The sequence below is a fragment of the Mauremys mutica genome, chromosome 1, assembly GCF_020497125.1.
Source record: "Mauremys mutica isolate MM-2020 ecotype Southern chromosome 1, ASM2049712v1, whole genome shotgun sequence".
Taxonomy (NCBI): domain Eukaryota; kingdom Metazoa; phylum Chordata; order Testudines; family Geoemydidae; genus Mauremys; species Mauremys mutica.
In genome coordinates, this window is record NC_059072.1 from 133083140 (window position 1) to 133109418 (window position 26279).

Here is a 26279-nt window from a genome sequence, read left to right on the forward strand (position 1 = left end):
TGTGTATGTCCACACTTAAGCACACTAAGTCGGTGGAGTGCGGCCTCACTACCATGGCTAGCATTGACTTACAGAGCGGTGCATTGTGGGTAGCTATCCCACAGTTCCACTGGAATTCTGGGTTAAGCTCCCAATGCCTGATGGGGCAAAAACATTGTTGCAGGTGGTTTTGGGTACATGTTGTGAGTCGCCTCTCCCGCCGTGAAAGCAACAACAGACAATCATTTTGCTCCAGACACCAGGGCGATTAGAAGAGCACAGCAAGGCACGCTGTGCATCAGAGAGGCTTTGAAAATCAGTTTCATGACTGGCCAGGCTTCGGTGTGACAGTTGTGTGTGTTTCTCCTTGATGCAAACCCGCCTCCTTTATTGATTTTAATTCCCTGTAAGCCAACCACTCTCCCCCGTTTGAAATAAAGTAACTATTGTTTTGAAACCATGCATTCTTTCTTTATTAATTAAAAACAAAATGAGAGAATGGATAAGGTAGCTCAGGTGGAGTTGCGGGGAGGGAAGGACAAGGCCACATTGCTTATTGTAGCCACACTAAAAATCAAACTGTTTGAATGACGGCCTTCTGTTGCTTGGGCCATCCTCTGGAGTGGAGTGGCTGGGTGCCCAGAGCCTCCCCCCTGCACCCGCACGTATTCTTGGGCATCTGGGGGAGGAGGCTATGGAACATGGGGAGGAGGGTAGGCAGTTATACAATGGATGCAGTGGGGGTCTGTGCTCTTGTTAGCTTTCCTGCAGTTCCAACAGACACTTCATCATGTTCATTTGCTCCGCCAACAGATGCTTCATCATGTCCATTTGCTCCCCCATTAGCCTCAGCATTGCATCATTGCCTCTGCTCTTTGCACTCACTTAATTCTTTCCTGGCCTCTACCACTGAATGCCTCCCTGCATTAAGCTGTGCCCTATCATTGCAGGAGGACTGCATGAGCTTGGAAAACATGTCATCGTGAGTGCATTTTTTTTGCCTTCTAATCTGTGATAACCTCAGGGACGGAGATGATAGGGGGCATGTAGAAACATTCTACGCTCTACGATTCTGGAGGGACTGCATGGTCACCAGTGCTGCTGAGTTCGCCACGCTGACCAAACAGGAAATGAAATTCAAAAGTTCCTGGGGCTTTTCCTGTGTATCTGACATCAGAGTTCAAAGTGTTTGTCAGGGTTCCTTCCCCACTCTGAACTCTAGGGTGCAGATGTGGGGACCTGAATGAAAGCCCCCTAAGCTTATTTCTACCATCTTAGGTTAAAACCTGGTATGCTGCCACCACAAAGTGATTTAACAAGAAACAGGGAAAAGATCACTTGGAGTTCCTCTTCCCCCAAAATATCCCCCAAAACCCTTACACCCCCTTTCCTGGGGAGGCTTGAGAATAATATCCTAACCAATTGGTTACCAAGTGATCAAAGACCCAAACTCCTGGGTCTTTGGACAATGGAAAAAATCAATCAGGTTCTTAAAAGAAGGATTTTATTAAAAAGAAAAGGTAAAAATCATCTCTGTAAAATCAGGATGGAAAATAACTGTACAGGGTAATCAGATTCAAAGAGCCCAGAGGAACCCCCTCTAGCCTTAGTTAAGGTGGTAATTTATACCCTCTTAGTCCCCTGCAGGGGCATGTTGGATGAGCAACAATCTTGCCCTAAAATGATATTGCCCCTTTTGTTGAAGTGAACACAAAGAAATGTGATGTTTGATCTCCGATCATTCCTGATCTTCACTGAAGCATGAAGCCTCCGTAGCTCAGGATACATATTGGTGGAATGGAAGGAAGGATGCTCCAGTGCTAGAACAGTAGCCTAGGATGCAGGTGGCCCAGCATCGAGTCCCTGGTTGGTGCAACTTGGACAAGTCTCTCTCTGCCTCAGTCCCTGATCCGTACAATGATGATAACAGCACTACCCGCCCTCGCAGGGGTGTCGAAGGTAAATACATTGAAGCTTGTGAGGTGCTCAGACCCTGTGGCGACGGGGGCCATATAAGTACAGCACATATGACATCTTCATCAGAAATACTTCACAGCCTCATATGGCCTTGAATTTAAATGCAATTTTTATTTAACAAAACAGTCCACTGAGGAGATTAGAGGGGAGATTTGGAACTTCTTGTTGAACACTTGGAAGAAGAGGTGTTCAAAGACAAACTGATGGGCATTTACCAAACTGCACTCATGAAGTCCAAAGGAGGTGGAAGAAACATTGACATGGCGCTTGACTTTTCAACCAGTCACAAGCTTGGATTTTCTTTCTGTGTGTAACAATTTTATAATCTTATAACATCCTCACGCATCCCTGCAATACACATAAATATCTTAATCAAACAGTTCGGCCGCACTTACTGCTGACATACTAGCAAGCGCTGTTTCTGCTATACAACAAAACAACAGGATTGTAGCAACTAGATTTGCTGGAAATTTGTGATAAAGCCAGTGTTAAGAGAAATGCATAAAAGGTCACTACTTAGCCTCAGTTTGAATATCTATTGAACATCGCACAAGCACTTAATACAGTGAAACATTCAGATTCCGTGAATGGCTGCGTTGTGGAGTCATCTTCTACAAGACTAGAATGTAGAAGTCTGTGTCCCACATTGGAAAATCTTACTCATCTATTTTTATCTCGGCTAACGAAGCCTGCAAACATTGCAGATGCTCTAGCATCACTTAAAAGTGACTTTTGCTAGTGCTTGAAGAAGTCCTGAATGCTGCTAGGTTGAAGTAGGTCATTTTCATACAACTGCTGACAAGCAGAAACCAGAGCTGTGGATTAGTATATGATCATAGTAATTATACAGCAGCCCTCAGGCACAAGCCACCTTCTAAACATAGAAACCCAGCAAACTTAGCTCTGGACTGTGCTGAGTTAATGTTCACACTTGTCTGTTTCTTAGTTTTAATAGCAGTTTTTCTGATAAACAGTACCACCCTTATTATTCCCTCCCTGAGGGCCTGGAAACATTTGTGTTACTGCATGGAAGGGAGAAGGCACAGGCATGGGTAACTTCAGGGATTTCTTCACTCTTCTACAGGCCAGCTGACACTATCAGTGTGTGCACTCCTATAAAGCCAGGGCACACTTCCAAAATGGCTGCAGGCTCCCTGCACTCTCCCTGCTGCTCCCTTTCTTAAAGGGACAATGAGCTTTTTGCACTGTCCAATTTTTAAAACCCTTGTGTCACATTTCCAGCTCTTCCCTGGTTACTTACAATACTTGAATGTTTCTATTAGTGTATTCAATTGTTATTTGTGCACATGGCATCACCCCTCACAAGGTGCCTTGAAGGGAACTGCCCACAACAGGATTAAGGGGGAGGAGGGATGCTGTGAAGATGGAGAGAGGCAGACAGAAAACTCCTCCTGGAGGTTCCAAAGGCAAAAGCTACGGAAGCAAGCACCTGGACAGAAGTCCATTGGGCAGCAGGCTAATTTACATTTGAGTGTAGGGGAAGAGATATTCAGTTTGTGTAAGTCAGAGTAGCTCTATGGGAAGTCAATGGAACCCATTTATGCCCATGGAGCTTTACTTCTTGTTTTAATCAACAGGCCATAGCACCACAAAACCGGGATGTCTTAGTATCCTAGTTATATGCCTTTGTACCGATCTTACCAGATCTTGTTGGTGTTTGTGTTGTTCAAATGCCTACTCCTGAAGTGAAGCCCGGGGAGGGGTAGTTTAATACGTTTAGGTCAACACCACTAGAAGAGGAAGAGAAGAATGAACCCAGCTGAAACCAAAGGAAGGTGGTTTAGGTCAGCAGAGCCAGAGCATACTTACAGGTTTTTTCCACTGGCCTAGTTAAAGTCTGGTAGGCCTGTTGTGAAAACTGAAATGGATCCTTCATGTAAACAAGCGTCCAGGTCCTGTTAAATCTCATCTTAAATATGGCACCTCTTACAGCACTGGGCTCCCTGCCTCCATGCTGTGGTACTGGGAGAATACCATGTTTGAAGGAAGGGTGTCACTTCCTGAGTCACCAGTTCCAGCAGCACATTAGGTTTTCCCCTCAGGGAGTTTCCCATTCAAGGAGGGAACTGAGCCTAGCCGTGCTTGCTTTGAAGCCCTTTCTGTCTGTGTAATTTGTAGAGTGAAGCTGGAGGATAAAATGTGCTAGAGAAGTGATGTTATTAGCATCATACTGAATGATGCATGCACAATTTACTTTGCTGGTTTTGAAATAAAGTTAGGAACACTTGAAAAACTGCAGGTTAAGCATGAACAGCACATGACTGTCCTGAAAGTACATGCTGGGGTACAATTATCTGCATAGAATGGAGGCATGGACACATTCAATAGATGCAAATTCAGCTAAGCTTTAAGAGGAGCAGGTGTAGTGCAGGAAATTCAGACTTTACTGAGAAATATATACACCCTCTGGAGTCTACACACATCATGGTGAGCATTACTTAGTATAGCAACAATAAGCACCTTAATGTTTGCTTCTCCACACCTGTGCAGATAACGTAGCGAAGGCATTCTTTATGTTGCAGTAGCATCTAAAGACCCAGGTTGAGATAAGGGCCCCACTGTGCTAGGCACTACACACACACCTAGTGAGAATCTGTTTCAGACCTTACAGTTTAAGTAAGAGACAAATGGTGGGGGGGGGGGAGAAAGGTAAACTGAGGCACGGGGGTGCTGTGACTTGCTCAAGGTCACACTGCAGGCTCAAGCAAAGTAGAAATTAGAGTGCAAGTCTTCTGACTCAATCTAGTGCTCTAGCTAAAACTTCTTTTGTACAGAACCTCTGCCAGCTTTCCCCCCATCCCCCAACCTTAATGCAATGTTCAGAATGTACCTGCAGAAAAGGCTGATAATTCATAATGGCAGGATTCGCTTTTCTCCTTTGCCCAGCCGTAGTATTTCAAATGTCTGTTTCTGTATACTTCAATTACAGTGGCTGCTGGAAGCAGCCACTATAATTAAGACTGAAAAATAGTTTCTATTATAACTTTGTTTTCAGATGGAAACATGAAATTTGGCACACAATAGTCCAAACAATGTTTTGGTAGGTTTGGAGAAAGAACACATAAAATTAAGTCATTGAGAAATTTGAGCATGCTCCGTGAGCATCTGACTGAGAAGTTTAGTGAAGCATTATGACATCAGTGCATGTTCTCTCTGTAAAGCCAGACATTAAGGCTGCTGCTCTGAGGCTACAGCCTGGACAGTTTGAATGAAGCGTCTCACTGACACAGCAGAATCCTTCCCTGCTGCCCTTAAAATGCTAATCATTTTAAAAGGAATTTGTGCAATGTTAAATGTATTTGAGAAATAGTGTGATTAAAAGCTTCACTTTACACATTATGCACAAAAGGTAAAGAGTCAACATTCAGCCTTGACTTGTCATTTCCTAATTTAAATGCTTGGTTTTCCTCACTGTAGATTTGTAAAAAAACAAAGCACTGTATAGATAACGTAGCAGAGTTGACAATAATGGGGAAAGCCAAGTTTTTAGATAAGCATTTTGCTTTTAAGCTCTGATCCTTACTACAGTTGCCAACCCTTCTGGATTGTCCTGGAGCCTCCAGGAATTAAAGATTAATCTTTTTAATTAAAAAGTGTTATGTGATGAAGCCTCCAGGAATATGTCCAACCAAAATTGGCAACCCCATTAAACACAGCCTTCATTTACCTTTTTGCCATTTACAGTAGAACCTTGCTAAACTCATCCCTTCTACCATTTTGGTGTGAGAGTTACAAGTGAACACAGTAGTTGTTACCAATTGAGTTGTGTTCCTTTTGTGATAGATGCCAGCTACTTTTGTTTGTGAATTATTGAATTTTGTTTACCTCAAGTGTTAACTCACTGTTAAGAGGGAAGAGTATGGGCAGAGCTGTTTGCCAAATATAACTCTTCGTGCTTTTAACTCACTGTGTTGAAAGTGAAAATGCTTCATTTTAAAGAGCCACCCCTCGGGTCTAAGAAGTGAAAAAAACACTGGAAAGTCTTTGGGGGAGGGACTGTCTTTTTGTTCTGTTTGTACAGCACCTAGCACATTGGGGTCCTGGCCCATGACGGGGGCTCCTAGGCACTGTAATACAAATAGTAATAGGTTCCACCCAGAGGGTGGCCTTGAGACACTTACATTAAACTGAAAGGTGCTTAGCTTTATGCTACCCATTTAATGTTGATTACTGCAGTGCTGTAATAATGCTAATAGGTCAGATTGCCTCTCACACTGCCAGCTATTCTACCCCCACCATGCTACCCTCATCAAGAAAAGGATGAGGGGAAAAGGGATGAGGTGCAGGTTTCTCCAAGCAGAAACTGGTGCAGGGTCAGTCTCCAAACCTTCTGTGCAGGGTCCTTTCTGTGCGCAGACTGCTGACAACATGGTTTAATGGAGGGCAGGTGCATGTGGGCAAGATTAAGAACCTAATCACTCTGCATTTAAGGTCTTAATCTTTATTAAGTATCAAATTGTCTCCAACATAAATTACATCCTGATTATGATAAGTTTCAAGAAACCAGACAGCCATTTAAGGACAAATTGTTTTATGTACAATATCTTTGACTTTAGTCTAACAAATATAGTACCTTTTACTATTGGATTTTTAAAAAACTTTATAAACAAAAAAGCAGTAAGTAAAACATCGATACCAAATAAAGCATTGAAAAAAAGGTAACAAATATATAATTTTAGAAATGCTTTAAGAATGCTAAAAGTTAATAACAGACATTTGTAGAGTGCAGAGATCTTCTTTGTTAAATCCCTTAGACCATTTCTCTGGTTCTGCGGATAGCGCAGCAGAGGATCATGCTGAAGATCATGCCAAAGATCTGGAAAAGGAGAGCAGACTCATTTAGAATACATTATAGGATTAGCTTTCTGGTGATGCAGCTCTCCCAAAAACATAGGCGTGAGTGCTCTTGCTCTCCCTGGCCTATAGGCCAAGTTACTTCCACTGTGTATGTTCTTTTTCACAGATGATATTTATTCTCTACCACCCCCCACCCCACCCTCAATTATGAAAGCCACCACCATGACCTCTCTTTGATCTTAAGGGCAAGGGAAGGCACAAAAGCACCTCTCTCCTGAGATAACCTGAGGTGCCCTCTGTAAAAAGTTCCCCAGCCCACTCTTGGGAAGAAGTGTGTGGAGGAATATCAGGCTGTGCATTGTCCAGCTATGCTAGGAAGTGCTGATTTTCCACCAGTTTCTTTTGGAGACAGCATGCAGGATTTTAGTGAGTCATTAAAAACAGTTGTTCTTAATACAGCTTAGTCTCATTCTCTGCCTGGCACAAATTTCCAAGTGCCCGAGCACTATATTATTCACGAGAGGAGGCAAGATACTCTAACTTCAAACTGAATTTAAAAAAAAAAAAATTAGTTTCTTAGCCCAGTTTTCATGATGTGACTGGCTGGGTAAACAGCTAGCCAGGAAGAAGGGGAACACGCTAGTATCAATCAGACTTTTCTCTGGGGTGGGGTGGGGTGGGAGAGGAAAAAGATGCAGTTGTATTATAGTCAAAGTGTCAGTCTTCAATTAAACCTCTCAAGTAAAACACAATAAAAGGGGGAAAACACACAATTTTTGCTCTTGGCTCACAAGTCTAGGGTCCCTAACAGAGTATTTAGAGTGAAAACTAAAAAGCACCAAAGCATAGCTGTAAATACCATTTGCTCAGACGGCAGACTACATAATTTAAATCAATACAAAGCACACACTATTGTACTGCAATTGTAGAGGCAGGGTTGTTCTTGGTGACATTTTTGTGTGAAGAAGGATGAGAGGATTAGATCCTCATTGTAAGGTATCAGATCAGTGGAAAAAGCACATCTTAACTTGAGACGGCCATCACAATTTTCCATCAGATTTAATTGACCGAAAGGATCAAGAAACTTACCATTACCACAGCAATACCAATGCCAACTGCTCCAATCACATTCAATTTAGAAGTAAAGACCTCCTCAATGGCTGCAGGGCATGACTGAAAAGAAGGAAAAAAGAAAAGGGTGGAGAGCTTATCTTAAATATTGTTTTACATATATGCAGTTTTGACTTACAAAGTTATGTGGTACTATGAGCAGCACTACACCTTGACCTGATCAGACAGCACATGCTGAACCTGATCCAACCACAACAGAAGCAAATATTTATCTCCTGAAAGTGGCCTGCAAAGAAGGGTGGGAAAGGGGAGGCGGGGTGCCTTTAAAAATGGATGCACAATTTTTTTCCTCCTTGCTTCTATTGTACGCTAAAACTTTCAGGTCTTTTCTACCCTAGAAGAAAAAGGCCTTGTCTAGGGTAGGCTTTTCCCCACACTAGAATTTCCAGCCGCTATTGACAGTGATTTAGCAACAATGGTGGAAGCACTAGTGTGTACACATTACCAGCAACTGCTAACTTTTTAGCTGCTACGTTGCCTAACCCTGCTTGGAGCAGCCCTATACAACATAGTTGTTAATACTCTAGTAGCTGACCTGTGTTAGAACTTGAATTGTTACTACAGTTTTAAAATAAGTGTCTCGTGCACACGACTCATGGTAACTAGAGAATTAGTGAAACTGTGACATCACAAGTTACTGAAAACCAAGCAACTGTGGTCTTATCTGTATTCAGAGTTGCACTAAACTAAATGTTGTTTTAAACTAGTTAAACCAATGCAAAGCCCGATGTGGATCCTATGTAATGAGCTAAAGCACTGTACTATTTCAAAATTTAGGATTCAAAGCTCATTTCCCACAGTGGTTAGTCCTGTTTTAGGCCAGAAGTTTTGCTTAATTAAGGAAGCAGGGTTTCTGTAATGACTTTTAAAACAAACAAACCCACCCACACAGGACTAGGTCATTAGCTTACTCCAAAGGCTCTACTAAGACATCCAATGGACTGCCGTTAGTCTAGCTCAGTGGTTTTCAACCTATTTACCATTGTGGGCCGCATCTAATACTACCCATATGGCCCTGAGAATGTGACATGGGACACAGCTCTGTGCTGATTGAACCGCAAGTGGGCCAGTTTGAGAACCACTGGTTTTGACCTGTTTGGCGCGAGTGACCCTGCCAGGAGTTAAGCTCTCACCAGCATAGCTCTCAGGTTATAGGGAAATCTCACCCTCCAAATTAAACTTCAGATATTTAACACCATTGTAAATTCAGTGTTACAATATGATGCTGTGTCATAGGTCTGACCCTCACTTAGAGGTGTTGGGTTCCAAAATGGGGACCTGCACTGGTTTCCCTCTAAACTAAAAATCCTAGTTTAGATCTGGTAAAAGCTGCCACCACCCAATCAGGTACGTGGATTGGGACACAGTCCTTCCCCAAAATCCTTGGGGATCCCAAGAGCCCCAAATCCATGGAGTTCTTACACCTAGGAGAAATAAACCATTCCCCCCTGCTTCCTCCTCCCTCCCTTTTCCTAGGAGAGATACCGGGATCCACTACAGAGGGATGCTTCCCTCCTCCCCTTTCCCTGAGAATCCACCAAGGAAAGATCAACCAAGTCCAAAGAAAATAATTTATTAAAGAATAAAAAGAAAGTAACTTGTCTCTGTAATCCAAGATGGAACAATACACAGAGTCTAACCTATAAACCTGGAGAGCATTCCCCGTTCCCCTTTCTTTCTCAGTAAAAGCAAAGTAACAGCAAACAGGAATAAAGAATTTCCTTCAGCAAACACACAATTGCAAATGTAGAAATCAAATTATAAGACTAATCTGCCTTTCTAATTAATACTCACTACTGAATAGTAGGAACTACTCCAGGAGAACTTGGAGACATGACTGGCCTCTCTTAGATCCAAAGAGAGCACTCTAACAAAGAACACAGACAAAGGCTTCCCTCCACAGAGATTTGAAATTATCTTGTCTCTGATTGGTCCTCTGGTCAGGTGGTCATCAGGTACTGCATGTTAACCCTTTACAGGTAAAAGAGACCTTAACCCTTAACTATCTGTTTATGACATGCTGAAATCTGGAGACTTAAGACCTTACTAATCTAAACTCCAACTGTTCATAAAAAGCTACCTTAGACAAATCCTCAATATCAGATGGCCAGAAAAATAAAATAAATCCGTCACACATTAAGAACTCTATTAGGAGGACGAAACAGAAATGGATAGGACAGGAAACGACCAAATGAAAATGGAAATGGCTAAGCCATACGTGGAGGTAACACCTAAACATCATAAAAGAGGCGCGTTAGTCTGAAACCCCCAGGACAAGAGTGGGATGAGGTGGGCCATGGATAACATGGAAATGCACAAAAAGAAAGCTACCAAAAATGACAGAGGAAGAAGCTAAGATTGCAGCAGGAGACCAGCAAAGATGGACGTCAGTGGTGAAGGCCCTATGTTCCGCATGGAATACAGAGGCATAAGACAGAGGCCTGAAATTTTAACTCCCATAAAAAAAAATTGGAGGAGGCTGCACTTAGATGCTTTAAAAAATAAAATAAAGAAAATAAAGAAAAATAAACTCTCCCTATTTGAGGTACACCAAAATAACTGTATAAACTACACTATTAGTGGTAGCAGGCATCAGATCACTAGAACATGTGCTAGCACAGTAAGCCGAATGTTTAAAATAAATAAGGTTCAAAATTCTACCATTTATCTGGTTTCTGGTCTCCTCACTCCCTTAACCCCAGCAACCCTTGAACATTCCCCAGTAGCCCTCTGAATTACAACAAGCACCACAGGCTTTTAAGTGGAGATGAGGACACGTGAAGCTGCTAGTCCTTATAGAGCACTCTAAGTTGTGGTTCTGATTAGTATTGCTTCACCTTGTGGGAGATCATATGCTTGTAGTAACCAAAAAAATGGGTGGAATGCAGCAGCACCTAAAGCAGGGGTAGGCAACCTATGGCACGTGTGCCAAAGGCAGCACGCAAGCTGATTTTCAGTGGCACTCACACTGTCCGGGTCCTGGCCACCGGTCCGGGGGGGCTCTGTATTTTAATTTAATTTTAAATGAAGCTTCTTAAACATTTTAAAAACATTATTTACTTTAAGTACAACAATAGTTTAGTTATATATTATAGACTTAGAGAAAGAGACCTTCTAAAAACATTAAAATGTATGGCTGGCACGCGAAACCTTAAATTAGAGTGAATAAATGAAGACTCGGCACACCACTTCTGAAAGGTTGCCGACCCCTGACCTAGAGGATACAAATCAGCAGCACAGTTTTATAGCTGCATCAGCTAAATTGAAGGCGTTGATAGAATTCATGTTAATCATGAAGGAAATGTGGTTGATGTATTATACTGTATCTGTACATCTGAGAGTCTCACGCTGCTTTTACTTGAAAAGTTAATGCATATTAGTGCCCACAAATACATGGATTAAAAGCTGGCAGAAGAAACTTCAACGGCAGTGTACAGAGTAGTTTTGGCTTTTATAAATAAAAGAAGAGAATTTGTTGGAATGATGGGAAGGATAAAAGACTTATTTGTCCAGAAGGAACCTACAGGGATCTGCATTAACCTGCTGTGGCACCTTGACAACAGGATTTCATGGGGTAGCCAGAGCAGAAGAGCACTTGCTCCATATGATGTGCTCACCTAGAGGAAGCGCACCAATTTCCTCCATGGTTAGTGCTGTTTTTTCCCCCCCTCATTAAATTCAGACCTGCAGTTTCATTTTCACATGCTCTGTCCATCCCAGCTGCAGAGCTATGGCTGCAAAGCCATAGCGCAGCATTACTGCAGACCGTTTGAGGAAGGGGCATGGAGCAGGAAGAGGAAAAAGGGTTGTGAAGACATGAACACAAGCATGCAGGCGCTCTGGGTGAAATCATGGCCCACTGAAGTCAGTGGCACAATTCCCGTTGATTTCAATAGATGTGGTGAGGATTTTCTATTAGTCCTTAGGAGGCCATTTCCAGACTGGTAGTAGAGGCCCCCCCAGCTAGATACAAGTGGCTCTGCATCCTGGATATTTTATATTTATATAACTGGGGAGAGGGGAGAAGGAGGGAGTCTTCCTAGGGAAGGGGATTATCTGGCCCATAGTTCATTATTCAGAAGTGTACTTCTCTAGTCTGTTCCCTGTCAAATATAGGTGTAATGGCATGGAACAACTATATGCAATGAGTTCAGTTTTCAGTTACCGTTACTGTAAGTATTTCAAATCCTTCCTTCTTAGGGCAGGTATCTTGTAACAGCAGATCAACAGTTCCCAGCATACCACAACAGTTTAGCTACAAGAGAAAATAGAAAAAGGAAAATCTTTAGGAACCTTGATATTTTAGATTTTTATCTAAAACAAGCAAGACAGGTTACTTCATTCTGGTAAACACAAATATCAAATAGAAGAGTTTCAAAGAGTTTGACTGTGCCATTAATAGTTTTATTTTAAAATAATGGCTGTGTTAGCATTACAGTAAGAGTGAGAATTTGAACAAGTCAGGAAGTAAAGAGTTCTTTTAACTGTAAAAGTGGTTGCATTTGTGTTATGTAGCACATAACAGTTTTGATCACAGTTTATTTTATAAATGACAACATTGCTACAGGAACTTTAGTTTCCAAACTTCTCTTTACATTCTTAAAGATTTCTTTACATCTACCCCACACCTAGAACAGAAGAAGTGTCTGTGACTAAATCCTGTGTACAGTTTGCTACTGATATTATCTAATGAAGTCAGAGGAGTTTGTTCAATAATCTAGCTGGCTTGTGCAGTTCCACATTTGTGCAAAGATGGCATCACACCGTTTACACATGCTGTTTCACAGTGCCACGGGTATGCATCTAATGTATCAGAATTACTACATTCTACCCCAAACTAATAGGCATCTTAAAAGTCAGCAAAAAATGAAGATGTGTGCTGAAAGCTAATCTTGTCATACAAAACTTGGTTTATTTTTTTCCCCAGTTTTAGCAGAGAAACTTCCATTGAGGATCAGTGACAAATGAAGTTTTAGATTAAAGATGTCTGAACATTCTCTTAAATGGGGGATGGCTCAAAACTTAAAAACACCCATGAATTTGGGTCAAGACCATGTATGTGAGACGTCCTAAATTCTGGACCCAAAAGGAAAAAAAGTTTTCAGATGCTCAGGAACTCACAAAAAGTAGGGACTGTTAGAGCAAAGACCTTTTTAAACTTTAATGCTATAGTCTTTGCCACCATGAACACCATTATTAGAGACTTAAAAAAACAAAAACAAAAAAAACCCTCCCACAAACACACACCACCACCATATTGCGTGGGTACTTAATAGTCCCCCCCCCCCAAACTGCCATCTCTCTGTAAATTGCCGAAATTGAAGGCTAGACATCATAATTAAGAGATGATGTTTCACTTCATTCTTAATGTATTATGCCCGGCTTCTTAAAAAACAGACATCTTGTACATTTAAAAGAAATAAGTGTGACCATATACTTACTGCATATTGAAATGCTTTCAGGGTTTCTTTAGCTGCTGGCTGATTCCTCTTATCATAGGTTTCCTTGTAAAATTTCTTTACTTCGTCAATAATCTACAAAAATAGCACAAAGCTATAACGCTGTTTTACCTTGACTTATGTTACTTACAGTAAAACTTTTCCAGGACAAAAAGTGATTAAGCCAGCTATTTTACAATTTAAATGTTTCACCCTAGGAAGAGGTAAACATCCTCCATTTCCAAAGAAGTCAGCATGATAGGCCTCTAAAAATATGCATGAGCCTTAGAACAACAAGGAGATAGCAAAAGGAGGAGTTGAAAAGAGAGGTATAGCAAGATAAAGGTTACAACAGTGAAATATGGTTACGGACACATCATACTAGTTCTTCCAATTTGTGTTTTTGGTTCTGCTCTGATACTTGACAATGAGTAAGGAGATACCAGCTTTATCGTGTCCCTCTAAATCTTGAGGGAATCTGATGGGGATGAAAACTAAGACTTCATCCATCAGATACATGAGAGCAAATCTTTACTTATCTAGCCTTGTTTTAGCAATGGACAAGTTTCCCTGTTGTACAAGAGGAGGAAAAACAAGGGAGGCTACCAATTCAGACATCTCCATAGATTCTTAAAGTTTTTGGGCCCCAATCCTGCCACATGTGTTTGCTTAGCTTTGTGCATTTGAGTAGTCGCACTGAAGTTAACTGGACTACTCACATGCCTAAAGGGTGAGGCAGCAAGCCTTTGAGCCTGGGTCAACAGACTTGGGTTTGCAGGGTTAATGCTAGTGTGCTAAAAATAGCCATGTAGCTGTTGCGGCTTGGGCTGGAACTTGGGCTCTGAAGCCTAGGGAGGAGGGATGAACTTCACAGCCTGAACCACAACTTAAAAGCACTGACTACATAGCTACTTTTAGAGTGGCAGCATGAACTTTGCTAGCCAATGTCTGTTGACCTGGTCTGGGAGACTTGATCCTGTAGGTGTACCCTAAGTGTTTGCAGGAATGGGGCTGAAGTCAATTACTATACAGTGCCTTAATTGTAGTAAAACAGAACCTTGCTAATTTGGTCCAATGCCTGGGAATCTCCTCCAGAGTTTTTCAAAGTTTAAAGAGCATGGATAATGCATTAAGATATACTCTGTATATTATAGTATATTGTAGTACATAATAGGGACTTTCAGTACAAAATCTGTGACTGAGTGCTTGTCCACATAGGGAGATTTACCAGCAGAATACAACAGTATGATTATACTTTTACATTTACACTAGTATAGCTGCCTGTGTGGACACACACTTATTCTGGAATATTATTATATATATATAAAAAAGAGTGTCTGCATAGGGAATTATATTTATCAGTATAATGCTACTGATAAATTTCCACATGTAGACATGCCCATAGTCTTTGCTGAGAAGAGGGGAGAGACTGCATTGTTGTGGAGAAGTGTAAGGATTAAGAAAATTCTCCTGTATCACGAGAGAGTTAAAAAGTTTGACCCATTATACCTCTTGCATCCTTGGGAAAGATTTTGTGTTTACATGCCAGTGAAACAATTATTTATCTTTTGCATTGTCCTATTAATTGTGTGATCTTAACATAGCTGAACATGTTTTCAGTTCTTGAGGAAATTTTCAGTGCCAAGAGCTTCCAATAGTCAAAAACCTACCGTCTCTTTATTTGCAAATCCCCAGATGGCAACAGCAACTTCAATGGCAAAAATTACGAGAAGGAAGGTAAAGAACTAGAAGAGAAGAGAGATTTAAGTCATTAAATCAAGGTGTTTATTGTGAGTACTTTGCAAGGAGTAGTTTTTTTTAATTAGTGGACTTAAAATCCTAAATATCATCTCTAAAGTACAAGTACTATAATCCTATCAAATCATGTGATATTTCAATGGATCTACTGTGAAGCATTTCCTGGATTAAAATAAATAAATTAGATGTCATATGTATGGGGGGAGGGGGCGGAGAGAGAGGAGGAAATACAACTAGACTTTGTTCCTAGAGGTTTTTATTTTGGGATGTGGTATTACTTTAAAGCAGGGGTCTCAAACATGCGGCCCACGCGGCCCGCGGAGCTCTTCCCTGCGGCCCGCGGAGCTCCCCCACCAGGGCCAGCTCTAGAGTGGGGAGCCCAGAGCCTTTTAACTCCCAGCCGCGGCTGGGAATCAGAAGGCTCCGAGCTGCCCGCCGCGGCGGGGAGCCCAGAGCCTTTTAAATCCCAGCCGCGGCCGGGAATCAGAGGGGGCTCCGAGCTGCCCGCCGGGGCAGGGAGCCCAGAGCCTTTTAACTCCCAGCCGCGGCTAGGATTTGCTGGGGCGGGGGCGGCGCTCTGGCGGTTGCGGGTCGGCGGCTCCGGTAGACCTCCCGCAGGCATGCCTGAGGGAGGTCCACCGGGGCCATCTGCCGCCCTCCCCAGGATGCTGCCCCAAGCGGGTGCTTGACCCGCTGGTGCCTAGAGCCCGCCCTGTCCCCCACTTACTGCCTGTCACCGCCAAACTCCCCTCACCCCGCCCCCCTCCCCGAGTTATTTTCTGTGCCTAAGCTCCCCGCGCGCTGCTCCCCAATGTTTGGGGCCGGGTCTCTCCCCTGGCCCCACCTGCTGCCCCACGCGCCTCCCCCCAGTGTCTCCTGGCCCCCACTTGCTGCCCCCTCACCGCCCGGGAGCCTGCCCGGGAGCTCAGGCTGACTCCACTCCTCCGCTATGCCGGCTTCCGGCATCACCTGCTGCCGCAGGGTCCTAGCGCCCCCCTGCACTAGGGCCAGGGCAGGCTGCCCTTCCCCTGCCCTTCTGCCCTAGTCCTGAGACTCTCCAATGCCCCGAGCCTCTCCAATGCCTCAAACCCCTCACCCTCAGCCCCACAGCCCTCACCCCTGCACCCCCTCCTATCCCCAAACTCCGTCCCAAAGCCTGCACCCCCACCCCCTGCCGCAGCCTGGAGCCTGCACTGAGCACAGAGCCTGCACTCCAGACCCCCTCCCCCACCCAAACTCCCTCCCAGAGCCTTAGGCAGTAAATCTAAGTGCGTGTTTTGTCCTTTGAGTGAGGTGCATTACTGAGTGTATACATTTATTAAAACTGTAGATTCTACATTAAAGTGTCAACCAACACTGTCACAATGACATAACCAAAATTAGTACAAAATTTGACAAAACGTCAAAATTAGCACTGACGTTTCACATTACAGTTAAAGAAGTTAATAAAAAAGTTAATAAATTGACTTTTAATAGCATACTATATTTTAATACTATACTATATTACTCTTCTTTTTTTTTCTGCCTACCTCCAGGCGCTTCCTGCCGCCAAGCCGCCAAACAGCTGTTGGTGGCGCTTAGCACTTTCCAGGAGGGAGGGGGGAGGAGCGGGGAGCCGCGCACTTAGGGGAGGAGGTGGAGAAGAGACAGGGCAGGGGCGGGGCCTCATGGAAGGGGTGGATTGGGGGTGGGGCCAGGGGCAGCAAGGGGGCGTGTCAGTGATGCGGCCCTCGGGCCAATGCACTAGTCCTCATGCGGCCCTCGGGGTCATTTGAGTTTGAGACCCCTGCTTTAAAGCCAATTCCAGGATCTTTACTTCAGAAATTAAGTGGAGATGGAGTGGTGGATTTAAGTGGTGATGGAGACAGGTTTTACACCTTTAAGCTGGCTCTGCAATATGAATGGAAAAGTAGTAAGGATTATGGCAGAGGGAGACTTTAGAAGCAACACGTGTGTCATGAATGAAAGAAGCCAGTCATATGTTTTGGTCACTCCTGAACTATGGAAACTGAACTAATGGTGTATTGTCACTGCTTTAATTCTACTGTATTGTGGAGCAGCTACAAGAGGCTGAGGTCTGCCAGAAGTGTGAAAAATCCACACCCCAGAGAGAGGTAGTTAAGCCGATATAGCCCTATTTGTAGACAGTGCTACATTGATAGATGAATTCTTCCACTGATTTAGCTACTGCCTGTCAGGGAGGTGGATTAACTACAGCAATGTGAGAACTCCTCCCATAGCTGTAGAATAAATAAATAATAGGAGATATACCAATCTCCTAGAACTGGAAGGGACCTTGCAAGGTCATTGAGTCCAGCCCCCTGCCTTCACTAGCAGGACCAATTTTTGCCCCAGATACCTAAGTGGCCCCCTCAAGGATTGAGCTCACAACCCTGGGTTTAGCAGGCCAATGCTCAAACCATAGAGCTATCCCTTCCCCCCGCCCCTACACTGAAGTGCTAGAGAGGTGCAGCTGCAGTGCTGCATGTGTACTGCTGTAGTGTAGACATAGCCTAAAGGCTGGTCTACACTTTAAACTTATATTGGCATAGCTATATCCACCATGGGTGTGAAAAAAAAAAAACCCCCACACCCAACCCACAGAAGTATGGTGACAAAACCCTCACGCAGATGCAACTATGTCGATAGAAGAGTGCTTCTGTCACTATAAACAGTGTTGTATGGGGAGGTTGTGTCCATACACATTGGCAGCAAAATTCCTGCTCTCGGTGTACATTGCATCTATGCTAGGCGGCTATGCCAGCACAGGCTCTGTAATGTAGGTATCGCCTACATCCTTCTTCTCTCAGAAGTGTTCTTTCCCAATTTCTGTCACCGCTGCTGCTCTAAGTTGCACTATGGGATGTTTAGTGACCTTAAGTAGTCAGAAGCTTTGTACTGCGTCTCACACAAAGGAAGTCTGTGTGTTTAATTAACTACCAGGGAGAATCAAATTGCTGTTAGCATTTAAAAGCATTAAAGGGGTGGAGGGAAGATTTAAGATATCAAAGCCAATACGTATCACTTGAAAGTCTTCTGGAAATGAATTTCTTCCTTGAACACAGCAAATGATGAGTTGTTCTGTCTCCCAGCTGTAATGGTAGTCTGTGTTGATATGCAGTTAATCATGTGAAGATTTACAGAAGACTCTATGCACAGCTATTTAATTGTGAGACATGGAGAGGCTGATAGGATGTACTTGTTTTGTATATAGGTGAGTAATGCTGTCCTCCCATAATTCACTCAGAAAGAGTGGTGCCTACGACTACTGGTAACTATAGCAGTTCTTCCCTTGGCTCATATGGTCGAGGCCTGTGCTTTTGAAGATGAAAACGAAGGTTCTAGTGCCATGTGTGCAATTTATATAACTGTCTATTGTCTACATCACATGTATTGGTTATACTGTATTAAAATAAAATGCATAATAGTGCCATTATTGGCACGGTCTATCAGTTCTGCATTCACGCATCCCTCATCTTGTCTTTTAACTCTTGAATGTTGCAGCACATATCACTATTTAAGCTTGCGTTATCTGAACAGAATATACTTGATGGGGAATAGAGCAAGATTTGACTTCAAATGCTGGTCATTTACATTTAGTATTATGTTAACAAATCTATATTAAGAGAGAAGTAAAGCTTCAAAACAAGTGAAATAGAGCTAGAATCTGCTGCCCATTATCTTTATCACATATGCCTGACATTCCCACTCTCGCCTTATTAAAATGTTTGAAGGTTCCATTTGCAGAACACATCCCAGCCCAAGATCAAATATTACCGTAAACAAAAACACTTACCAAGCCAAGCATGCACTGTGACTCTTGCACTGCACCACAACATCCCAAGAAACCAACTAACATCATGAGTGCGCCAGCTCCAATTAGAATGTAAACCCCTGAGGATAAAGAGAAAACAAAGCTGGTGAAGTACTCACCAATAAGGGATTGTAAGATTGCAGTTATTTTTTAATAGATTCCTCAGGGCAATAACATGTATAAGTAGTTGCCTTTGCCATGGTTTAAGTTCTTAAGGTCGAAATTTTCAAAGCAGTACAGGGGATTCTTTAGAGTGAAAGCATCTGATCATGCAGCAAAAAAGAGAGGAAACAAATGTTTCTGTTCAAAGAAGCAATAAGATGGGTAACTCCTCTGCCTCCCTTTTCACAAGTCATTAAGCCCAGAGTTTGTTTAGGACACATTACTAATAGGTAGGCTTGGCAAGATCCAATGTAAAAATAGACTGATGTCAGTAATATTGATTTCAGCTGACACACCAAAAATAAATGAAAAATATCCATTGGTAACATCTATGAGTGCAGGCTGCCCTTCCTCCTCCATGCACACACACACACACCTTGTTGCTGCAGAGATTGTGTGTCACTGGCCACACAACAGGGCAGAGAGCCCTTGGCAGCTCCACTATCATAGGAGAGAGAGAGAGAGAGGGGCTGTGGCACTGAAGCTGCAGAGGGCTTCCTGCATGTCTACAGGGCCCATGACACTTGTCCCTGCAGGTACAAGATATGGGGACGGCTGCCGCCCTCATGGGGCAGAGCAGAGACCTCCAGCCAGGTTAGTGAGGGGAAGCCACCCCGCTGCTGAATGGCTCCATCCTGGGCAGGAGTCATTCAGCAGTGGGATAGCCTCCTTCACAGCTACGGGCTTGTCGTCCTCCTTCTGACGGCCCTGGCCTAGGGTCTTGGTTCTGCCAAACCAGGATCCACCTTGCATCTATGTGTCTTGGGCTCCTTGGCCACACAGAATGCCCCCATGCAGCCCTGCCCTAACCACCCCCACAACTGTAAAAGTACAAATAAATTTTTATATTATATATATTTATTAATTGCCAAAATTGCAAAACAAAAAAAATCTAATGCTGCCAAGCCTATTATAGGCAAGGGGAAGAGACTGTCTCATCCCAGAACCGTGTCTCCAAACCCATATAGGGAAAACCTGGAATTATGCCAGAACCAAATCCTTCAAGTTATTCTTTGTAGACACATGGGCTGGGCTGCAATTGTTCTGATTGGAGGCAGATGAGGTTTGCAATTTACCTCTAACCTAGGGTTTACTGGCTCCACAAGAATGTGGGTGGAAGGAAAAAGGAGTCATATGCATCTGGTATAGAGCTTAAGAGCTGTTTTTCCCTTTTTAAATGAATGAGTGCCTTTTGGAATCCTCTAGGCACATGAACATAACAAAAACTATAATTTAGCTAGTTAAACCGTCATTCTCTACAACCACAGCAAATTCAGCCTCCTCTGCCTTTTAAAGAGGGAAAGGGAAAGAAAAAATTTCAGCCACACACACTCAAAAAGAATTAAGTGACTGAGTAAATTGACTATGGTGCTCTGTCCAAGTTGGGAAGTGGCTACTTGAAAGGGATGGAGATCAGTCTGTCCTAGAGTAGGGGACCCTCCAGTAAAGACTCCCTACTTCCAGTCCCTGATACACAGTACAAAACCAGGAAACTGTCAGCATGAGTACCATGGCTGATCAACTACTGCAACTTAACATTAATAATCAATGCGCAATTTAAATTGGAGAGAGAGAGAGAGAAAACAGAGAAAACTTTGGAGCTGTCCTACAAGTTTCCTGGATGTGAACTGGCCTAAAGGTGTCAAAATTTTCTGCAAAACAAAAAAAGTTTCCAGAAACTTTTGAAGTTTGACAAAAGTGAAGTGCTTTGTTTTGATTTTTATAATATAAATTATAAAAAAAGTCAAAATGAACCACTTTGACCTTATTGAAGAAAAAAAATATTAAATGTTTTGCATTGACGATTGCAATTAAATTGATGTGTTCCTGTGAAATTTTGATTTTGTCAAATCAGAATTTTACAGTGGAGCGTTTTTCCATCAGAAAGTCTTCAACTGGCTCTATAGACATCGAAGTAGTAGATTTGCGTCATGGACGCAATGAAACAAGTACCAGACAGCTGTTTAGGTATAGTGCTCATGAAGAAACCAGATCTAATTCTAAAAAGCTGTTGCACGCAAGCCCAAGTGGACTTTAGTATTTTATCTAAAGCAGCTTAAGCCCTCAGAGAGCCTGTTTACATGACTTCCACAGCAGGGCCTTGCTGAGATAGATTTCTAGAATGGGGAAAATATGGAAAGGAGGATTAAAGGTGGAAATCTGACACCATCTTTGAGAGGAATTCAGGAAGCAATCATCGGACTAGCATATCCTTGAAGAGATAATGTAATTCCAGTCACTAGGGCAACTGGAGTCACTTCCACCAATAGATTCATAGATTCCAAGGCCAGAAGGGACCACTGTGATCATCTGGTCTGACCTCCTGTGTAACACAGGCCATAGAACTTCCTCAAAATAATTCCTAGAGATCTTTTTTTTTTATTAAAAGGAAAAACAAACCAAACAAAAAACACCACACCACACCACCACCTAATCTTGATTTCAAAATTGGCAGTGATGGAGAATTCATCATGACTCTTGGTAAATTATTTTAAGGGTTGATTACCCTCACTGTCAAAAATGTACACCTTATTTCTAGTCTGAATTTGTCTAGATTGTACTTCCAGCCTTGGATCGTGTTCTCCCTCTCTGCTACACTGAAGAGCTCATTATTAAATATTTGTTCCCTATGTAGATAGTAATCAAGTCATCTTTTACCCTGAATCATTCTTGTTATTCAAAGAGAAGGTTATGGAACAGCTTCCCTATGAGGGGAGATTAATAAGACTGGGCCATTTCAGCTTGGAAAAAAAAAAAAAGACGACTGGGGGGGGGGATAAAGAACTAGGGGTCACCAAATGAAATTAATAGGCAGCAGGTTTAAAACAAACAAAAGAAAGTATTTCACCACACAAGGCACAGTCAGCCAATGGAACTCTTTACTAGAGGATGTTGTGAAGGCCAAGACCATAACAGGGTTCAAAAAGAACTAGACAAGTTCATGGAGGATAGGTACATCAATGGCTATTAGCCAGGATGGGCAGGGATGGAGTTCCTAGCATCTGTTTGCCTGAAGCTGAGAATGGGCAACAGGGGATTGATCACTTGATAGTTACCTGTTTCTGTTCATTCCATGTTAAGCATCTACCTTTGGCTACTGTCGGAAGACAGGATACTGAGCTAGATGGACTTTGGTCTGACTCAGGGGTCTCAAACATGCGGCCTGCGGAGCTCCCCAGGGCCGCCCAGAGGGGGGGGGGGGCAAAGGGGGCAATTTGCCCCAGGCTCCGCAGGGGCCCCCAAGAGAAAAGCGGAGGCTCCCGCCTCCGCCCCTCTCCTGGAGCCTCGGCGCATAGAGCGCCGAGTCTCCGTCCGAGCGCCTGAGCCCCGCCCCGATCCGAGCCGCGTGGGGAGGGGCGGGGCTGGGAGCTCTGGGCTGAGCGCTGCGCTCGGCGTGGAGCTCACAGCCCTGCCCCCTCACCACGCGGCTCTGAGCGGGACGAAGCTCAGGCCTCGCCGGAGACGCGCTCGGGTAAGGGGGGGGGGGGGAAGCGGGAGCCGCCGGGGCCGGGCCAGGGCGGGAAGCGGGACCCGCCGGGGCCGGGGCCGTGGGGGGGGGGAAGGGAAGCGAGACCCGCCGGGCCGGGGGGTGGGGGGGGTGGGGGAAGGGAAGCGAGACCCGCTGGGGCCGGGCCGGGGGAGGGAAGCGGGACCGGCCGGGGCCGGGGTGGGAAGCGGGACCGGCCGGGGTGGGGAAAAGAGGGACCCGCCACCGCCGAAGCGCAGCCCGGTCTTCGGCGGTGGGGGGCCCCTTCTGTTCCGGGACCCGCCGCCTAAGTGCCCCGCCGCCAAGCCACCAAACAGCTGTTGGTGGCGCTTAGCACTTTCCAGGAGGGAGGGGGGAGGAGCGGGGAGCCGTGCACTTAGGGGAGGAGGTGGAGAAGAGACAGGGCAGGGGCGGGGCCTCATGGAAGGGGTGGATTGGGGGTGGGGCCAGGGGCAGCAAGGGGGCGTGTCAGTGATGCGGCCCTCGGGCCAATGCACTAGTCCTCATGCGGCCCTCAGGGTCATTTGAGTTTGAGACCCCTGGTCTGACTGAATATGGCTGTTCTTATGTTGATAAGCTAAGGAGATCGAGCTCTTTGATTCTATCACTATAAGGCAGAGGTTCTCAAACTGTGGGTCAGGACCCCAAAGTGGGTCGCAACTCTTTTGAAAGGGGTCGCCTGGGTTGGCTTAGACTTGCTAGGGCCCAGGGCTGAAGCCTGAACTATACTGCCCGGGGCCGAAGCCAAAGCCCGAGGGCTTCAGTCCTGGGCAGTGGGGCACAGATTGCAGGCCCCCTGCCTGGGGCTGAAGCCCTTGAGCTTTGGCCTCCCTGCCCAGAGTGGTGAGGTTCAGGCTTTGCCCCCTCCCCCCAGGCAGTGGGGCTCGAGCAGGCTCAGGTTTGGTCCCCGCTCCTGGGGTTGTGAAGTAATTTTTGTTGTCAGAAGGGGGTCGTGGTGCAATGAAGTTTGAGAACCCCTGCTATAAGGATAAGATTAGGTCATGGAGGTCTCGGATTCCATGACTTCCAGAGTCCTCTGTGACATTTTCCACCTCACCTCTGCAGGGGGACCCTGGAGCTCTGAGACCTCACAGGATGATGGGTGGTGGCCCCCTCCCCCACCCTCGGGCTTCAGCCATCCCCCATCAGCCCCCCCCCCCCAATTATTTTTAGTAAAAGTCACAGGCAGGTCATGGGCTTCCATGAATTTTTGTTTATTGTCTGCGACCTGTCTGTGACTTTTACTAAAAATAAATGACAAAATCTTAAATCTTAACTATAAGCCATATTTTCCAATCCTTTAATCATTCTGATGACTCTTCTCTGAACCCTCTGGAAATTTATCAACATCCTCCTTGAATTGTGAGCACCAGAACTGGATACAGTAGCAGAAGCCATACCAGTGCCAAATACAGAGGTAAAATAATCTCACTACTCCTACTCAAGATTCCCCCGTTTATGCATCCCAGAACTGCATTAACTCTTTTGCCCTAGCATCTGACTGGGAACTCCTGTTCAGTTGATTATCCACCATGACTCCCAAATCTTTTTCAGAGTCACTGCTTCACAGGGTAGAGTCTCCCTTCATGTAATTTTGGCCTACATCCTTTGTTCCTAGAAGCACATATTTACATTTAGTGGTATTAAAACCTATATTGTTTGTCCCCAGTTTACCAAGCGATCCAAAAGGTTAACCTTATACCTGAGAGAGAAAATGTCAAAGAGTGGTTCAGAAGGAGCTTTCAGCAGACTGAACTCTAACCAGCTCTAGTTCTAGCCCCCATCCCCTTTGTGAATCCACAGGGAATATAATTTTGAATAGAGGAATTTGGGACGCTGCCTACTGGTAGATGCAAGATGGTACTTCAGCTCCCTTCACACCAGTGTGTAAAGGGTAGGATGCAAACTCTTGGAGGAAATGAATCTGTGAGCTTATGAACAAGTCCCTCAGGTTCTATGGAGGCTGCCTCATTTGAATATGTGCCAAGGCTACCAGACATATTACTGCATCAATGAGGCCCAATGTGCACAAGCATGATCCTTGCTGAGACTTTCTGGTTCTGGAGCATCTTCTGTGCCAAATCATGATGTCCTGGGGTTTGAAAGCCAGGTCTACCAAGATTCATATATACTCCTGTTGCCTCCAAGTTCAGACTTTGGGAGTTTAGTAATAACTTTTATTGCACTGTAATTTTTTTCAAGTCACTGCACAAATAGTAACTCGGTTTAGAATGAAGCTCTAGTGACTCTCACACCCTGCTGGAGATATAGGCCAGTTCTTCGATCCCTTCCAAGGGATTGTCCTTCATCAGCAGTCCTCCACACAGGGAAACACGATCTATCTCATCACATTAGAGGGGTCTCTAGGACTGGTAAGCATAGTGTAAACACAGACACACACATCTCTAATGCCAGCCAAAGAGGCAAAACTGATCTATTAGTGCTCTTCTTCTATGAGATATCTTAGATCTCCATTGCATGCTAAACCAGTGTGTATGTGTAGGCATCTGCGCAGTACAAAGCACATAGCTAGCTGTCTCCCTGATACAGGGGTGTGCTTATTCCAGACTCACCATATTTACCTGAACATCTTAAAATCTCAGACAACAATTGAGTATTGCACTTTGACAAGTCTTTGTGAAGGTTAAAGAAGACAGAGTCCATTATCAGAAAGTTCTTGGTTCAAAGGGAATTTATGATACTCAAATTACTTCACTACTTACCAGTATAGAAGTTTGAATTGTTGGATTCCATCTCAAAGATACTTTTTGTCTGCGTATCAAACCGAAGCCATAGTCCAATTGCAAGGACTGCAGTTCCTAAAAGCTGTATGAGTAAAGAGAAATGTTGTTAAAGAAATAAGTATTATGCTGTTACAAATGTAGATGAGGATGATAATTTTACATATTTTTAGACTAATATTATTATTAAGGAGGAGGACATTGCCTTGTCATTTAATTTCCAGAACTAAGATGTTATTTTCATTTTGGCATATTTACATTCCAAGTTGATCCCTGTATTAGTCTCCAGCTTTGTACATATCCAGCAGAGTATTTCACAAGTTTTATTGCACCATAGTTTACAGTTCAAGCTGAATGTCATTCTTGTGCCACACTGAAGACATGTTATGTATTGGACTGTGACAAAGGTAATAATGCCAATCTCCTAGAACTGGAAGGGACCTCGAAAGGTCATCAAGTCCAGCCCCCTGCCTTCACTAGCAGGACCAATTTTTGCCCCAGATCCCTAAGTGGCCTCCTCAAGGATTGAACTCACAACCCTGGGTTTAGCAGGCCAATGCTCAAACCACTGACAACTTGCTGGGTTATATATTTCCACTTATCCCTGAACCACACACTGCTTTAGAGAGGACCTATTGTAATCAGGTTGAATACTGCATCATACTGATGTTTTCACACTGAAGACAACTTTGGAATATGCTGAAGACAATGCTTTGTAGGCAGTTTTATTTCTTTCTATATGAAGACCCACTAGTAATTTCAGTGAATTAAGGGAATAACCAGATTTATGTCATGTGATGTTCAATGTTTCTGGCACAGTGGTAAAAATAACTCTTCATATGTCTGCTGAGCTCATCAGTCCAAGTCTGCCCAGCATAAAGTACGAGTAAGCAAAGGAGATACGTGGGCACATTGTAAGAGGGGTAGAAAATACAGAAGGCAGTGACAGAAACACTGCTCTATCCTAATCTGAA

At 44.0% G+C, this 26279-nt stretch overlaps 1 protein-coding gene across 1 annotated transcript in view; it reads right to left on the reverse strand.

Moving 5' to 3' along the window:
- Positions 1–6402: 6402 nt before the first annotated feature.
- The window catches only part of CD9 (CD9 molecule), a 36608-nt gene continuing 16731 nt past the window's right edge, over positions 6403–26279 (reverse strand). The window contains exons 2-8 of the mRNA XM_045000580.1: positions 25288–25390; positions 18898–18995; positions 15014–15088; positions 13347–13439; positions 12071–12160; positions 7864–7947; positions 6403–6793 (exon numbers count right to left, since the gene is read on the reverse strand). Coding sequence (XP_044856515.1) covers positions 6728–6793; positions 7864–7947; positions 12071–12160; positions 13347–13439; positions 15014–15088; positions 18898–18995; positions 25288–25390 — 609 coding nt within the window. The 3' untranslated portion in view covers positions 6403–6727. The remainder of the gene's footprint in view (positions 6794–7863; positions 7948–12070; positions 12161–13346; positions 13440–15013; positions 15089–18897; positions 18996–25287; positions 25391–26279) is intronic.